At 35.5% G+C, this 12,877-nt stretch overlaps 2 protein-coding genes and 1 non-coding gene across 3 annotated transcripts in view; all 3 read right to left on the minus strand.

Annotated features, from left to right (window-relative positions):
• Positions 1–617, minus strand: part of LOC139694896 (maestro heat-like repeat-containing protein family member 1) — a 70,875-nt gene extending 70,258 nt beyond the window's left edge. Inside the window, exons 1-2 of the mRNA XM_071593397.1 lie at positions 374–617; positions 1–131 (exon numbers count right to left, since the gene is read on the minus strand). The exon at positions 1–131 is cut by the window's left edge and continues 18 nt beyond it. Coding sequence (XP_071449498.1) covers positions 1–131; positions 374–407 — 165 coding nt within the window. The 5' untranslated portion in view covers positions 408–617. The remainder of the gene's footprint in view (positions 132–373) is intronic.
• Positions 618–1,180: 563 nt separating this feature from the next.
• On the minus strand, positions 1,181–1,252 carry TRNAA-UGC (transfer RNA alanine (anticodon UGC)). The gene has a single exon. It is a non-coding gene; the product is annotated as a tRNA-Ala (tRNA).
• A 2,633-nt stretch (positions 1,253–3,885) lies between these two features.
• Positions 3,886–11,206, minus strand: LOC139694902 (ubiquitin recognition factor in ER-associated degradation protein 1-like). The gene is made up of 7 exons (XM_071593403.1): positions 11,066–11,206; positions 10,879–10,993; positions 10,643–10,797; positions 10,281–10,553; positions 4,830–4,963; positions 4,162–4,306; positions 3,886–4,049 (listed from the first exon to the last, which is right to left on the minus strand). Exons 1-7 carry the CDS (start codon positions 11,066–11,068, stop codon positions 3,975–3,977), a joined length of 900 nt encoding a protein of 299 aa, XP_071449504.1. The 5' UTR covers positions 11,069–11,206; the 3' UTR covers positions 3,886–3,974.
• Positions 11,207–12,877: the final 1,671 nt, after the last annotated feature.

Consider the following 12,877-nt stretch of genomic DNA (forward strand, 5'->3'; position numbering starts at 1 on the left):
ATAAAACGTTGCGACGGCGTTCATGAGATCCTTCGGGTTCCCTCGAGCAATTTTGCTCAGGGATGCTACCACTGCTAACCTGACACTTTCGTCTTTATCTCCACCCGCAGAAAGCAGCCAACTAGCAGCACCTATACGGTATAGAGATATTTTCCGTGTGTAAAAGCTGTTTCGGCAATAATTCAAACCAAATGATTCAATCATTCATATTATAACATTTAATCTCTCGCACTAAAAGTCTTTCATTTAATGCCATGCATACTAGGAGATATCTTTGCATTGACAGTTCCAATGAAAACTATTATTACAACAGCAAAAACAAACACAATATAATAAAATGCCATTCCATTATTCAGCATATTTATATACCAACCATCAACCCTAGTTTTTCCTACTTCGGTTCCCATTGCTTGAGCCAGTATCTTGGACCTACGTATTTGACATGGGATCGATCACAGATAAAATAAGATAACTCATTCGACCCGAGGTCCTCAAATCAATATTTCAAATTTCGTTCAACACACTGTTCCTTTTACAGAAGCAGAAACTCATGACAAATCCCGTAATTGTTAGTATACCCCCAAATGACATACCCTCAAATTATCAAACCTTGACGATGCCAGATGATGCCGAAGCATTTAGTAGAGCAATTGTTTCCACATCCACGTGACCCGCTAAAATATTCAAATAATTAACTCTAACATAAAATAAGTACTAATTTTAAGGCAGTGCAATGCAAAAAAGAAAGTGCTAATGGGAAAGTTCTCCCAAAAATCCTGTTCAAGTCACTACCATTTGAACGAGAATAAGAGCAGTTAAGAGCTCCAAAAAATGCAACATATAGTTATCTAGTTGGTTAGTTAACCTCGGCCGAGGGCTTCGGGTCACTTGTAAGCATGATCAAGGATCACCGATTTCTTACTGAAATAATAACTGTGTCGCTGATGTCAACAAGAGTAACTAGCAGATAATTGAGTATTAAAACGAGTGTACCTACCACACATTCTTGGAAAAACAAAGACCATGCCACAAAGAGTGCTGCGAATGTAATAAAAAGGTTACCAATCCCCGGTCATTCAGCAAATCTGGCAAACAAAAAATAGAGCACCTTCAATGGCAATTCCTCTCTTAAAAAGAAAAATTGGTTTATTATTACGCCAATGTGAAAAGGTAAAAAAAGTGGAGATGCCGGGGATCGAACCCGGGACCTTTCACATGCAAAGCGAACGCTCTACCACTGAGCTACATCCCCAACTCAGTTCTAAGGGAAATTTTTCATTTTAAACAGTTGGCAAAATGAATGGCCATACATTTTTATGGCAGAGAATAATTGTGGAATGAATAGGATGTCTTACATTTTAAAGGTAACGCACGGTAAGAGTAAGCCTGTCGTCAGCCGCCACTGTTCTGACGACGAAATGTCAACGCCTCTCACCACGCTGTCAAGAATGATTCATTATACATAGCGATGTTTTTCTTCGCCACTGGAGGGAAATTTCATGTTTTTTTCCGATTCAATAGTTCATCTCAAGTCGTCGTTCCATTGGATTCCCTTTCCAAAAACATGGACTCACGGCTACATTTTGCTTACATCATCAATATGGTAATCATATATTCAGTAATTCAAACCCGGAATTGGTTTCCTGCAGCCCTCCAATCTACTTTATTTAATGTCAATGCCATCATTTCTTGATACCCTCTCTGTTTTACGCCCTTCTTAATTTGTTCTATGTGCATGTCTCTTGGTCTTCCTCGTGGAATCTTCACTGCTATATTTCCTTCTATTATATTCCTAGTCAATTCATTGTGCCTCAATCTGTGTCCAATCCATCTATTTCTTCTTTGCCGTAGAGCTCTTCATATGGTCCTATCCTCTTCTGTGTAATCCCTCGTTCGTTACTTTGTCCATTTAATCTTCAGCATTCTCATAATCATTAATCACCAGTTGACCATGTGGTATAGGTTTCGTCAAAGCAGAATAACACTATAAAAGATTCTTTCGAATAAAAAATCTCTTAATTTAATCTTAAAGATTACTAAACACACATTAGATTTCAGAAAAGAAGGAAGTTTGTTGTACAAAATAAGTCCCATGTCCTTGGGCCCTTGGTAGGTTCATTTTGTTCGCACAAAATTTACGTGTAGATTGTTTAGATCTAGCGGGTACTACTGTGATTGTGAACGTCAGCATTGGCAGGGAATGTCTAGGTTTATTCTTGTGTACACTAAAGTAGTAAAAATAAATGATGGAAGACTAGGGGAATCATATTAGCTATCAATCAAATGGATGTGGCCTGTGGGGATGAACCCCAGAAAATAATATTTGAAATAATATGAGAATAATACAGACCATAACATAGTGATAGAAAAACATTATTAGAAACAGTACAGTGGATGGTCCGGATTATGAAACACAGTGGATTGAGTTTCTTTAAGAGCATATCAAAATGAGAATCCTAAGAAAGATGACAATTTAAATGTGCCATGAAATTTCACCGAGTCAACCTGAGGCAAATAAATCATTTGAAGTGACCTTCAAATGATATTTTCAACACAGACCTGTAAAGTAATTTTTTCTGCAATTAATATAACTTCAAATACTTCAATTGTAACAATTGACACCGAATTGAGAAAGATCTCATAAATATTGGTGAGACACTTTCCTTTCTTACTATATGCCTTTCATCAATAAATTTTGACTCTTTCTTATTCCATAGACGAATGTAAACACGGCATCAATAACAATAATTTTGTTGGTGTCTTAGGTCAAGGCTTTGCCTTACAGCAGTTCATAGTTGGTATCATAGAGTTTAATGCAAATCTGGTTAGGACAAACATTTTTTCAAATCATTGGATTTTTTTACAGGAGGGATCTCAGTCTGTTTTTTAAGATGCTGGCTGTAGGAGAGGCTTTCACAAATAGTGGGAGTTAATTGGAAGGTCTTCAGTATGTTATCCGCTATATACATATGCATAAATTTTTTTTATCACTCATAAGTTAATGATGATGCAGAGGAGAAATTAAAAACACTATCAATATATATTGTCAACATCATAACGTGTGCGGATCACATGGAAGTTTTACAGTGGGATTATAATTTCTTGGAAAAAAGTTGGACACCAACTTTAATTTAACTAAAATGAGAAGGAATTCAAAGATTTTTTCTGAACTAGCATAAGAGTCAGTTGAACTTGATGCTGTTTGAAATCAAATCTGTTTCAAGGAGGCGGATGAAACCCTAACCATCCCAACTACCATGAGGAAATGACAAAATTAAGCAGCAGGATTTGTAATCGTGTGCCACAAGAGCAGGGTTAAAAAGGCTTCATAAATATTAGATTTGCACAACAAAGATATTCTTTAAGCCATTTAAACTTAATATTTATAGCAATATTTAAGCAGTGAGGAAATTGATCCCTGAGATTTTTGAGTTCCAATTAAAGCACTTAGGATTACTTTAAAATATTGAGCATGGTAACACAACTGCATTTTCAGGAATAATGTTTTCATTCTAAATCACAGCATATATGCATAATGTGTGATTTTTTCAGCATCAGATCCTCCTGCGAAACAACAGCCAGCACAGGGAAAGCAAGTGGCCCCCCTTATTACCCTGATGTGTGAATTGCACATGCCGTATAGGGTGACCTCTACCATCGCCTACCAAACCGACCTTCAGGTTAATTTCCCTGTTCATGGCTTTTTATTTTATTGTGATTGGAAATAACTTTTATCCAAAACATTGCTGCCTCTTTCTTTCTTTCTTCAGCAGGTCTTGAGTTCTCCCTAGGGTATACTGTTACAATGAAGATGACCATAGAAGTTGGTCTGGCAATCATTACAAGCACAAGCCATAATTTCTTTAATTTTTTAAAAAACGCTTTATTTCAATATGGTTAAAAATATACATAGAACTCTGGCAGAAATATTGTAATTCAATAACACATACTTCAAACATACACCACTCAGGGAATTATTTCTTTTTGTTAGTGCGTAGTGATTGCCCCTCTCCAGAAAATGCCTTAAAGTCATCTTGGGCATTTGGATTCTGTGAATGGAAAAACCAACAGCAAAAATACAAGCAAAAAAACAACTAAATAAATACAATAAGTACCAAAAAAAAGGCACAGGGAGGTGGGTCCATTTCAACAGAAACATACCTCTTTGCAGGGTGGAGGGCGTGATCGCCTCAGGAAATGGAGAGTTCCAAATTTATAGTCATAATCTGGAATACCACGCTTATACAGAACTTTAGGTGACACAGACTCCTTATCCATGCTTGCCTTTTTCTTCTTCCCATCAAGTCTGCCATTGAATAATGAAAAAATATGAAATCCCAGAGAAACCATTTCCAAATCTGGCCAAACATCAAAAGTAAGCTGGAGAGAGATAGTAGTCAAGGGTCACCTACATCTGCACAGTACACCTTCTAAGATAAACTAATGATGCAATCGGTTATCAATGTCATTTTGCTTTGGCTTTAAGCAGTACAAATTTGAGGCTCTGAATAAATCAGGTAATTATTTCAATGATTGATACAAAAGAGAAACATTTGATCACTGCCACACAAAGTCAAGATTTCAATTGATTACATACTTGAGTTACATGATTAAATGCACTGAAATTGAATGCTTTATTGCCTCCTGGCATCGTGAGTTTAATTTTTCAGAAAACTTAAGGTTTTCAATTGCAAATAAATAAAGTACACATATATGATTGAAATGAATGGGGATAGAAAGGGAACTCTGTCATACTTGATGGAGAGCACACAAGGATACAAGATCAAACAAGCAAATTTCTCAGGTAATTCCAATGACGTGAACATCACCTATTTCCTTCCCCACGGAACGCAACAAAACCAGCTGGCTGAGGCATTAACTCCTCAGGATCCAAAGCCATGTCTTCACCTTTCTCTTGCATATGCTCCGGCTCCCGATATCCTACAGGTGGGGCGAACTCAACCTGCAATGAAGTTTGTGGTTGAAATTACAATGCCTAAAAATAACACCCGTATTAAATGATTCTAAGCAATGTATAACAATCTTCAACATAAAACTCTAAACCTTCTTTATCCATGACATCACCCATTAGAAATCATTCAAGCAGCAGAGGGTGTTATAGTAACAGCAGAAGTGAAATGTTAGGAAAGCTGAAGAACATACAAGGGTAATTCCAAAAGTACCTGACCCAACAGAGAAAACCCACAAATTTTGGAAAAATATATATTTATTTTTCAACATAACCTCCTTTCAGATCTATACACTTTTCCCAGCACTGTTCAATACAGTAATATTTTTCAAACAACTACTGCCATCTCTAGGTCAGGCTGGGTACTTCTGGGCCTTCCCATGTAATGCAATAAAATATAAACCTCACATTTTTATGGCCACAGAAAATCAATTCAATGGCAACATTTCATCAAGAAACAGGGTATTTCACACATTCACTACCTATAGATATTCATCTAAAGCAGAATACTCAGCTCTCCATAGCTATTATATAGAAACAGTTTATGAGGACCTTAAAGATACCCAAAACAATAGAATTGAGTGACTTAGTTCTCTATGAATATTGAAAGCATACTCCTCTAATGAGGCTTTTGGAAACATCTGAACGCAATGAAAGGCATCAATTTTCAAATGAAATATGCATAGAAAATAAAAGAAATTTGTCCTGTTTCACCATTAAGTGAATAAGCAGGTTACTAAGGCATTTCCTCCTTCCATTCGGAACATAAACTGCCTACCTGTTAAAGAAATTCTTACTGCCATTGGCTTACCTCCATCAGATACACTTCTGCATTATATGAACATTTAGCTGAATTTTCAATTATTACAAAATTGGGTGCATGAAGGTTATCAGAAGGAAACAAAGAGTTTCCACCAAAACTCTCGTGTGCAACATTATGACATAAAAAACGTCGAAGCAATTCTGATTGAATAAGGATTTTTGTAATAACATACAAGTTTAAATGGATGCACATACATTTAAAGTTCAATTTTTTGCACCAAGGGTAGCATTGAAAATGATGGTATTCAATCCACAGCTGGATGGATTTCATTAGAAGCAGTTTCAGTTAATACACAGTGGCATTGCACTATTTTTTTAAATTCCATAATTAAACTTGCTTGAATTTTTTGAAAGAAGATTGGTTTAAATTCTGTTTGCAAAGTTAACATCATAATGAAGAACATAGTCAAATTTTCCTCATGAACTCGTGCCTCTGTCCTCAGGGTCACTTTTTTAAGATATTTTGTTCTACAGCACCTTTGAAATACATTTTATTGACTAGGATGATTGGAAACAGGTTTCCAGAGTTATGTCTTGCAAAATCCTTCCTTAATGCTGGCAATTTTCAATTGGGCTCTTATTGGCGATGACTCTATGCTAGCACCCAACAAATGTGCAACTAAAATATCTAAATAAATCCCACACTTGAAGGAGAACTGATTATTAAATAATTTGATATTTCTTAATCATATTAATGCAATAAAATAAACGTCAACTTGAGTTGGTTTTGCATTGTGAAGAATTGAAATTTTACCACCAATTGAAAATTACACCATATTTCAGATGAAAGTAATTACAATGAACAGAATGTGGACTATTTAAAGATAATGAAGATAGAATAGAACTATATTATTATGATACATCATCATTTGGAAATAAAACATGTAACAGTTATTATATATACATAGATAAAATGAAGATTTCTTTGAAAGAAACAAAACAAACCATGAGTGAAGTTGTACTGACAATCTTCCATACATAATATAATCAGGATCATAAATTAATATTCATCGTGATATACCATAGCAGTAGTGTAATACTATTTCTAAATACTAATATATAAAATATACATCATTAATTTGAATATTTAGAAGGTTAATGATAATATCAGGCGAATATGCATTATCAGGCCAAGAGCATCTTAAGTTCTTTGGATGGAAGGGGAATCTGAGCATGCATTTCAGAGAGGGAATAGGCAAACAGAGAATGCTTAAGTGCAAATTTAGGCATTGAGAGCAATACTGCTTTACTCATTTTTGCGAGGTCATAATCACGTGAGAGGTTTCAGGCATCAGGGGGATCAACATTTGTTGCCTTCGGAGTAACTTAATGCAATTTGCATAACACATGATATTAAATTATTGACTTTGTACAAGTCTGATGAGCACTGATGAACAGGTTAAGACATTTACCACTGCTGCTACGTACCGACTTGACGTAAACAAAGGCAACACCTCTTGTTTTAGTCATCATATGTGTCGCTAGATGGTGCACTGTGTCTCGTTTCGATCTGTTGAATGGTTTGCGTAGAATAAAATCAGTCTGGTCTTTTTTTGATCACACCTTATAATTCCACACACTTTTGCTTTTAGAGAGGACATTTCCAAAGACACATCTAGTGAAGCTCTAACATTTAAGCCACAATTTATGATAAAAATGGGGAGAATAGTCAATCCAACAATGCTAAATGCTACAAATCCATGATAGAAGAATTAAATCATCAGTAATACAAAAGATTTTGCACCAGGAGAAATGGAAATTGACACTTAACACACGAATGAGAAATGGAGTGTTTCATGGACTATGGCTAGCATTTATTCCCTCAAATACCACTCTTTACTGAATATTCAAATTTTGATGCACGTGAATGACAAACAGATTAAGTTAGCTAATTCCAAAACTCTTAAAAATTTAGGAGCAAAACCAAATGGAAAAACGTTAGCAGTTTTTACTAGTGGAGAGTCTGCCTTACTGTGTAATGGACACATTGTATGACTGGCCAGATAACATGACATGGATGGTGCAGGGAACACAAGAGTGAAGTACACCCACAGGAAAACCATACGGCAAAGAGATATTCCGCCATTCTGAATATGAGGTCCTAATCCCACAGATTTGGTTCAGATCTTGAATAAATCAATAGATATTTGTGCACCGATGAGAAATATGTTTTCATTATTGAAAGAATTATGCTTTCTTGCCTGCTAATTAGTGCCTTCATAAACTCATAGAAAACTTGGAGGAAATTTAAGTGAAGAATAAAAGGACGAAATAATTAAAAAAAGCAACTCTTTTACCTAAAAAAATTACTCTGTAATTTCTTGCTATGATGCCATCAAGCAATTCCTTAAGGAATTGAGCAATGATATCAGATAATGATACCATTTTTGTACACAAAAGTTTGTCAAAGCAACTGGCTGACTGATTATCATGCTGTGGCTAAATTGAATACAGCTTTGAATTTATTCAAAACTGATCCACATAGTTGAAGTTCCTATTCCCCTGAGGTAACTCTGCATATTTGTAGTAGTGTTTATTTAGTGATAGCTGCATTCAAATAAAAGACTAAACAATTAAGAAAATTATGGGAAACATGACAAATTTAAACTGATTTTTTTTTGGGAACAGAATATTCCTCCTCAAAAAACCAAATGATCAGGGAAAAAGAAACAGTTAATGCATGAACTGGCAGTTGATAAATTAATGAGTGATACTTTGAAAAAAATAAAGTGGACATGCACAATATAAGAACAGAATAACACCAAAATGAGTCAGGGGACAGAGATATGGATGGGGAAGACGCAGAAGCATGACACTGGAGTGACATAAAAAGGTCTTCCGGGTAAACAGAACACATATTAAACAATAAAAAATGCTTTCCATGTAGGCTTCCGTGCAGATTTTTGATGTAGGAAGTGGTTCTTTCGGGTTTTCTTCTGCGTGCATCCATTTTCAGTGGACCTGAGGAAGCCAACTGGAACGTTGGTGAAATATAGTCCGGAAAATGGATACACGTGGAAGAAAACCCGAAAGAACCACTTCCTACAATAAAAAATGCTCTCAGCAGCTTCCATGCTTTCCAAATATTATTTGTGTAGTATTCTTTTTACTCTCAGTAATAAACTGTGGAGCTGAAAGAAATACGAGTCACATCAACTTTGTAAAAAAACACTTAAAACAAGCATCGGTGACACTTATATGAAAAATTTGTTCTTGTTATGTAGTGCCATGACACACTGACTAATACATTAGATTTACTAATGTTAATCAACTGGAAGGTTGGCTACATAGGTTCACCAAAACTAATGGCCCAATGGCATCTGTAATTCACCCTCGAGTGAATTAAGGCGGCCAGTTCCTTCCCCAGGGCTGCCTGTGGTTTTCTAGGAAAATCTGGAGCCAAAAGAAATAGCACAGCTTAGGTGAAGCTGAGGATGCCCAGGAATTGAACTTGGGGCCGCCATTCAGTAGTCCAGCACTCTACCCCCTGGACTACTATGTCCTTTAGGCCAGGTGAAAATATTTCCCATGGTGAAATCAATCAATGAAAATGATTTCATCAAACAAAGCAAAAATATTATTCAAAAGTAAAACGAACTCTGAGTGACTTTTGAATGTTAGGTCCCACAATTCATCTTACACTGCTGTATCGATAAAGTTATGGCATCAATTTTTTTTTTAATTCAAGAACACACACATGTTGATGAATTTGTGTATAAAACTTTTTTCGATCACCTATCATTATCTATTTTAATGCTCAAAAGAATTGGAACCATTAGGTGATTGAATGACTAGCAGTAATAGCTATCAACAACATTCATAAACTGACGTCGGGAACAGCTATTAAAAAAGAGGAGAGTTGTTTAATGGTAAAAACTTAGGAGGACTTCTTTTAAAAGATTTAATCAGAATTAATTAAACTGGAAAAACTAGTAAAGTTTGCGACCAAAATACGAAGTGCGTTAAATACTGTGTATTGTGAGTAAGAACATTATTTTTCTATATAATCAAGTCGTTTCTCGTAAGATGAGGAGGGGCATATTTTCTTAAAATGGGGGGATTGAAACATAATGGTTGGAGGGATTAGCACCCCTGGATGGAAAGTTAGTAGTCATTGTATGATAATGTTAACATATATAATCCAATCCAAAGAAAATTGCTAGATGGTATCATTTTACATGTACTTTGGTTACAATCAAAAAGCAATATTGCGTAGTAAGTATCTGTTCATTTATCAACTTGCAAATTATTGATTGTTATAATGAATAGTCATTCCCAGAAATAAAAGCAAACAAAAATGACTCCACAGAATACTAACTTGTTCAGTTTGATTAAACAATGACTCCTTAATCTCTGAAGTCGTACCACATGAATTCCATCAATTATTTCATTAAGTGACACAGCAGGTTTTATAAACGTAAATACTTGTTCGCATCAGGACCATGCACTGATATTCACAACAAAAATCCATTCAAAATTTATTACTTACATTCATGTCACATTCAATGATACTGACAGCAGAACCGGGTTTGGTTTCCAGAACACAGAGCTCATAGATATGAGAATTGTATTTTATGGCTACTACATCACCTGTGGTAAGACAGGCAAAATGTCGTAGAGCATTTTCTAGCACGGCCTTTGGATTGGTTATGTCAAGAAAATCTGGAGACTGAGGCTGAAATCTAGAAAAGGTAGCCACTGGTAAAGAAACACTTTCAACTTGAAGGTTGTCTCCTTCTTCCAGCAGTAAATGCTGCATCATCTGGACGGTCATGCGGAAATTGACGTAAATTATTATCATAAGCCATTGAATATTAGATATTCCACGAAAGAAACAAAATCCATACTTACCCAATACGGTAGGTACACCAGATCTTCTTCGGCAACGAATTCCAAAACTCCACAATGAGTAATGCGGTTTGTTTTCTTGTTTGTGAGTTTGAAAAGCATTGGATACACAATGCTTAACCGTGTAAGCTGGTCCAAAGCGGACGGAGGCAATATAACTGAAAGCATGACAGGAACGTTTAATCATTGTAAAACTATGGTGAACTATGGATTAGGAGGAAATAGACTAAGAAGCTTACTTTTTCCTCCATTTTCCACGTCCTTGCGCTCATTGCCCGGGAGCATTGATACCGAATAACATTTATATTGAGTGGTGAACGACCGAGGTCCAGTAGGGGGCATATCCAAATGAAACTGAACAACAAATTAGAAACATAACAAAATCAATTATTTTACAACACCTATAAGCCATTACAAACTATATACCATTGTTGCGCGTTGGGAAGGTTTGCGCTTCAATTGTTGATTAAAATCTGCTCGAGCTCAGAAACCAGAACTTTAAAATGAGTAAAACCGTTGAAAATAAAAGGCATAGTCTGCGATAAATTTAATTATGATCATTATAAAAATTTGACGAATTTCGCAAGTCTTTTATATTGCATGACGTCACCAGATATTTTATAGGCGCGTTTATCAGATCATTTTAAATTATATTAAACTTACTCATGGTAAGATTAGTACACAAAACCATTAAATCACCACCTACATCATATTTAAGACAGCTAAGTATTAAAGTAAAAACTTATGTGTGTATGCCATTTTTAAATTTTAGTCAAGTAATTTCATTACATTGAGTTATAACACTGAAAACCGTAAATGAAATTTTTTTTTCATTCTGACTGTTACGTACAGAAACAGATTATGTCAGATGTAAAATAACCTAATGTTGTCAAAATAGATAAAGAGACCTTACAGACTTTTACACTTTCAATCTTTACTTCGTGGAGTTGCTTGTATGTCCACATTAAATGAGTTTGTAATTTTCCACAGACTTAAGTCTGTGGAAAATTACAAATTCTCTATTAATCTCATCTCATTTAATTAGAGAAGAAGAATTAATGAATCGTAGTAACATTCTATAGTATCGCAGAATAAAACGAGAAAATCAAATAAAATTTTTAGGATTCACAGAATATTCATTCAGGTTTGACCAGGTTTGACAAATTATTCAACTTAATTTTAGCTACCCACCAGGATTCCTTCCATCATCCAGTCTTACATTCCTGTCTCCCACTAACTTCTCCAGTGATCATAGACGCCTAAATGTTTTGTTAAAGTGTAAAAACATGATATTGTTTCAAATAGATGAATATCCTGTTGAATCTACCAACTTAGTAATTGTGCATCATACATTACATCATGATAAATCAGATATTTACTAAGATGGAAGTTTCGTTATATTAAGCAAAAGCCAAAAACAAACGTTTTGGCTACTTGTGTGCTTTACAGAATTAACCAGAGGTTAATTTTGTAAAGAACATGACCGAGACGATGAATTCATTTTTCATCAAATTTTTGTATACTATTGTAGCACCTGATGACTTAAAACCACACATATTTTCTGGAAATTTGATTTTAGCTCCCTGCAGTGCTTTAAATAACACTGAGTATTCATTGGTGCTCAAATAATTGAACTTTGGGAATTAACGACCTCCTCCCCACAATACCATCAACATCTAAAATATCAAAATGACAAGTGTTGACTGAAGGACATAATTAGATATTACCCACACCCATGAACTCAATAGGTGGCCTTTAAACACATGGGGAATATATGGACTAATTAGTAAGAAAGCAGGCTTTATTGGAAGTGTATTGGAGAACTCGGACGAAGTTTAAATTAAGGTTAAATTACAGATTAAAGTATTTCAATGAATTGGAAAATGTAAGTTGTGATGATATGTTAACACTCTGAGAGTGTGTATGTATGCATGAGTGTGTATGTATGTGTGTGTGTGTATACACACACACACACACACACACACACACACACACACACACACACACACACACACACACACACACACACACACACACACACACACACACACACACACACACACACACACACACACACACACACACACACACACACACACACACACACACACACACACACACACACACACACACACACACACACACACACACACACACACACACACACACACACACACACACACACACACACACACACACACACACACACACACACACGTGGAGTTTTGTTAGCTTCTC

This window comes from Hetaerina americana, unplaced genomic scaffold, assembly GCF_022747635.1.
Source record: "Hetaerina americana unplaced genomic scaffold, ioHetAmer1.1.p SCAF_59, whole genome shotgun sequence".
In the NCBI taxonomy this organism is placed as follows: domain Eukaryota; kingdom Metazoa; phylum Arthropoda; class Insecta; order Odonata; family Calopterygidae; genus Hetaerina; species Hetaerina americana.